The sequence below is a fragment of the Cervus canadensis genome, chromosome 8, assembly GCF_019320065.1.
Source record: "Cervus canadensis isolate Bull #8, Minnesota chromosome 8, ASM1932006v1, whole genome shotgun sequence".
In the NCBI taxonomy this organism is placed as follows: Eukaryota; Metazoa; Chordata; class Mammalia; order Artiodactyla; family Cervidae; genus Cervus; species Cervus canadensis.
In genome coordinates this window covers 56,849,678-56,854,566 of record NC_057393.1, presented here as the reverse complement: position 1 = coordinate 56,854,566, position 4,889 = coordinate 56,849,678, and the positions used below count along the sequence as shown (strand labels likewise).

The window sequence follows — 4,889 nt, the reverse complement described above, 5'->3', positions numbered from 1 at the left end:
TCCTCCAAATCTTTGTGAGCATCAACCTCTTTGGAAAGTTTTCTTTTTCCTTATCAATCAGCATGAGTTTGGGAGCCTTCCACTGGGAGCCCTCCCCTTCCCTTTGCAATTGCCTATCCTAGCTACCGCTCACTGCAAGTTGGACTGCATGCCCATCAGCATGCCTAACACACAGTGGGCCACCAAATATTTTCCTGAAAGAATACAGCCCCATGAAAGGGCAAAGGCAAATTTTGCAGCAATATTTTAAAACAGTTCTGAATATTTTAAAACATATCTGAACTTAGGGTCAGCAGGACTTATCCAGCCCCATCTCTACCTCTGGGAACCTGCCATTCTCAAGATGTCCATGCCAGTGGGTAACCTGCAGAAATGGCAATTTCCTGTGGGTCCAACCCAATAACATGATTCACTTCATTAGTCATTGCCTTAAACTTTGGGTTATTCAAGTTTAATTCCAGTAAAATAAGATATAGAATTAGGGCCTATGATGAGTTCCTAACAATGAAAAAGATAGGGCTGAAGTTTCATTTGTAGTTCTCTCTCCTGTGAGTCATGACCTGCTTGACCCACCAGCAAAAATAGAAATCCCTGTGGCCACAAGCTTGCGGGTTTTCAGGTCTTGCACCCACTGTAAGAAACACTTGATTCACGTTTTGAAATGGATTCTGGTTGAAATGCTGTGCCCTTTGGGAGGGTGACTTCCCCGACGTCCTCACGGCCTTCCCACCTCTACACTCCGCTCGCTTCCTTCCCCGGCCCTCATCCTTTCTCCCTGCCCCGGTGGCTCTGGTCCTGATGGCCGGGGAAGGAGCGACTGAGGTGCCGGAGCTGAGGACAGGGCAGGGCACATACCTCCGGCTCAGTGCTTCTGCAACTGTGACTGTGACGAAGGCAGCTTGACACGGGGCCTTGGACATGCACTGCTGTCCGAAGCGCTCTCTTGTGCCTCCTCTGGCTCTTGTTCCTGCCCTTGGTCCCGGGCCCTCCTTCTCTCCAGCATCTCCTCGAAAAAGATCTGGCAGCTGAAGCCCTCTTGGATGCCATACTGGGCGTGCTCCAACAGTGCCTCCAGCGTGGGGAAGACCCGGCAGCAGGCCACGCACCGCAGCCCGTAGTTGGTGGTGACCAGCCAGTCCGGGGTGTCCCGCAGCTCCTGCAGGCAGCACTCCAGGGGCGCCAGCAGCTCCGTGTCCTCTGGCTCTGAGCTGGTGTTGTTCTTGCTGGCTTCCAGTTCCCAGCGCAGGTCCGTATTGGAAGCCATCTCAAAGGAGGAGCCTTTCCGCCTCTGCCTCTTGATGAACTCGGCTTCGTGGATGCGGGGCTGTCGGGTGACTGGCTCGAAGCCACTGTCGGTCTCCCAGGCCACGGCCACACCCTGCACGGTCTGCACGTGGGTGTAGAAGGCGCACATGCTCTGCTGGGCAGCGTCCTGGTCCCCATAAGTGCAGGAATAGCAAGACTGGTACTGGGAGTAGGACTGGTACTCAGAGGATGACTGGGATGATGGCGAGCTGCTCCAGCTCAACATCCCCCGACCCTTGCCTGGGAAGTAGATGTTCTCTGCGTGGGGAATGGCTGGGCCTGGCCGTGGAGACAGCTGCTCTCTCTTCATGGGCCCTGGGAAGTGGAAGGACATTTTTATCAGTGCCACAACCTACCTCAGGTCTCTGAAAGGATGCAAGCTCTGGGGGCCCCAGGCAGGTACTTTTTCTCTCTGTGCCTGTTTCCCCATAAATTAAGGATGATATATACTTTCCTTTTGGGGTGATGATAAGGATCAAATGTAGAGATGTAGCTGCGCCTTATGGATGTGATGACAAAGATCAAATAGTGTATGAATGTAACATCTAAGCCCTTGACTAAACCCCAAAGGGCCACCACCTGAATACAGATTGTGGGACAGCACAATCTTCTTCACTGATAAGAAGAAATGAACTACTGTGGCATGCCAAACATTGATGAGTCCCTAAGGCATTCTGCTAAATGAAAGAACTTAGGGTGAAAAGGTCAGAGAGTATTTGATTCCATTTAGATGACATTCTAGAAAAGGCAAAACTGTAGGGAGAGAGAACAGAACAGGGGTTACCTGGAGTGAAAGGCAGCAGGGGAACTGACTGCAAAGGGTCACTAGAACTTTTGGAGGGTGATGAACATATTCTGCATTATGGTATTGATAGTGGTTAAACAAATGTGTACCTGCCAAAATTCTTCAAATTGTACACAAAATTGATGTGGTTTGTATATGCGAATCACAGCTCAATAAAGGCTGGCAGGGGGAGTGCTTTGGCCAGACCAGTCAACCCTACCTTCCCCCTGGCACCTGTGGGACATGTCTCATCTTCCTCCAGGGGAATCTCACACTTTCCTTGAAACCCTCATTGGATCCCATCACCATATAAATGCTAAGTGCTTATCATATTTTAACTCCTTCAGTATTCAAACAACCCTAAGAAATTGCATTGTTCTGATTTTTGACAAGTTAGAAAACTGAGGCACAGAGCATTGAAATGATTGATAGAGCTGGTGCCAGTACCTTGGCCCCAAGATAGTGTGACCCTTGGGTGCTACCCATGGTCACTTCAAAATGATGTTACGGATTAACTTTCATCCATTTATTATAAAGGGACTTTTTATATCACTGCTGAAATCACAGAATTGGCACATCAATTCTGGTTTTTCCAAAGCAAGTTAAAATACATGACTCACATTTTAGGATGTCACCCTCATACCTCCTGAAATCACCTTGTGTACTCACAACAGCGGCCCCAGTAAACCCATGGTCCATGTTGATGGCCAACACAGGACTTTGGTGCCAACACTGAGGGGTGGCCTGGTGCCTTGCCTTCCCTTCCCCTTCCCCGCCAGGACCCCTGTCCTCTCAAAGACATGCCAGCCACACCCTTTCTTTCCACCGACCTGCCCGGTGCACTTCTATGCTCTCCTCCGTGGACTCTGGGCTGGCCAGGCTGAGGGTGGACTGGTCCATGGGTGACTGTTCTCCCCTACGGTCTGTAAAGTGGTGCTTCATGATGACCCCAGTGCCCAGGGGCACACACTTCCAGCTGTTGGGCGAGAGTTGGCTCGGCCAGTGCTGAAGCCTCCGCTGGCCTCAGCCCGAGTGGCTGCTAGGTGCCCATGGTCACTAGGCTCCTGGCTTTATTCTGTGACCTCATCAGTGACTTTGGTGTGTTCTGTGACCCGTGGCCAGGACAGAGCCCCAGCCAGGCTGCCAGGAGAGGCTCCCCATCAGGATCTCATTCCCTGCAGGACCGTCCCTGCTTTGTGTATTGTCAGAGACGCAGACATAAAGTGCTCACACGCACACACACACATACACATATAAACACATGTACATACACAGAGACACGAATGCCTAAAAATACACATGCAGACACTTATACACACGTGAACACACATACACTCATGCTAACACACATAATCACTCAGGCACACATACACTCAAACATACATAAACACACATTCACACACACACACACACATTCAGACCATGTTCGCTTAACCGCACACACGCTCACATACATACGATCATCACCCAACATCAAAGTGGGCCTACCTTGAACTGTGGCGGCAGCAGGGGACAGAAATCTTGCCTCCTCCTCACTGCTTCAGAGTCCCCACCGCTGGCTCTTTAGGGCTTTTGGCGCTCCGTGGCCTGGGTACCCAGGTGCCTCCTCACGTCTCCCCACTCTCTGCTTACCCTCGCTCAGGTCTAGGGGCTCAAGCACACACCAGGGATGCTCCTGACCCCGGGCTTTGCATCGACCCTCCCTTCTGCCAGGAGTGCCCACCCCTAGGCCCCACAAGGCTCACGCTTCTCTGCAGTCTCTGAAACAACTCCTGTCAGGGCCTTCTGGAATCCATTCCCCTTAGACTCTATGATGTGTGCGTGTACAGTCATAACCACTTCCCAGCATTCATCTGCTGCTACTTAAATGTCAGCTCCATGAGGAGAGAGACATCATTCATTCATTTTTCCCCCATTATATCTCCAGCATCTAGTAGAATACATGGACACATTCACAAGGATTCCATAGATTATTGTCAGATTAATGAATAAATAGTGAGCGAACATGTCAGACGTATTTGGATGGACCGACAAGGGCGAGTCTGTCTAGAGGAGTTGCCTTCTCTCTGTACCTCAGATCCCTGCAGCCCCAAGGCACGCTGGTTCTCATCCCACAACTCCGAGTCCCCTCCTGCTTCTCCACCTGCACAAACCTCACTCCACACTCAGGCGCTCTGGCACTTCTTCCAGCTTGCCATCTCTCTCTGCTCCAGGATGTCTTGAGCACACTTCCCCCAAAACATTTCTCCTCATATCCCTCCAACCCCTGCTCAGTCTCACCAACTCAGTTCCTCTGGATCCCAAATTCTCAACAGCTCAGAAGATGATTGGTTGAAAATAATCCCCAAAGCAACACAACCACCGCCAGCACAGACAGGACCTAGGAATATTCTCCTCTCCAGAACTAGAAGCCACTATGTAAAGAAAAATGCCACAGAGCTTTACTGAGTGAAGGAGAGTCACACTTGCACCTATAAAGAGACAGAGCTCCCTGGCAGGAAGAGGAAACACTGTAAGTGTATTCTTTCTCCCTTAATAAATCAAGAGACTTGCCTTATAAAAATAAACAGTAAGAGCACAAAAATTAAATAGATCAATGGAAGACAAAGGTAGTCCAGAAAAAGATCACGTTATGTATTAATATTTGAATTTTTTTTTTAACAATGATGACTTATTTTATTTTATTTTATTTTATTTTTTTTTTTTGGGTTTTGTCATACATTGATATGAATCAGCCATAGATTTACACTTATTCCCCATCCCGATCCCCCCCTCCCATCTCCCTCTCCACCCGATTCCT

General features: G+C 49.5%; 1 protein-coding gene across 1 annotated transcript; it reads right to left on the bottom strand.

Annotated features, from left to right (window-relative positions):
- Positions 1–862: 862 nt before the first annotated feature.
- On the bottom strand, positions 863–2,989 carry LOC122446808 (protein FAM170B-like). The gene is made up of 2 exons (XM_043477292.1): positions 2,920–2,989; positions 863–1,620 (listed from the first exon to the last, which is right to left on the bottom strand). The coding sequence occupies exons 1-2, from the start codon at positions 2,987–2,989 to the stop codon at positions 863–865; spliced, it is 828 nt and encodes a 275-aa protein (XP_043333227.1).
- Between the last annotated feature and the right edge of the window lie 1,900 nt (positions 2,990–4,889).

Coding starts and splice junctions, on each gene's coding strand:
- LOC122446808 (XM_043477292.1), bottom strand. CDS start 2,989: ATGGACCAGTCCACCCTCAGCCTGGCCAGCCCAGAGTCCACGGAGGAG. Junction 1,621..2,919: donor CATAGAAGTGCACCGGGCAG/GTCGGTGGAAAG, acceptor TCCACTTCCCAG/GGCCCATGAAGAGAGAGCAG.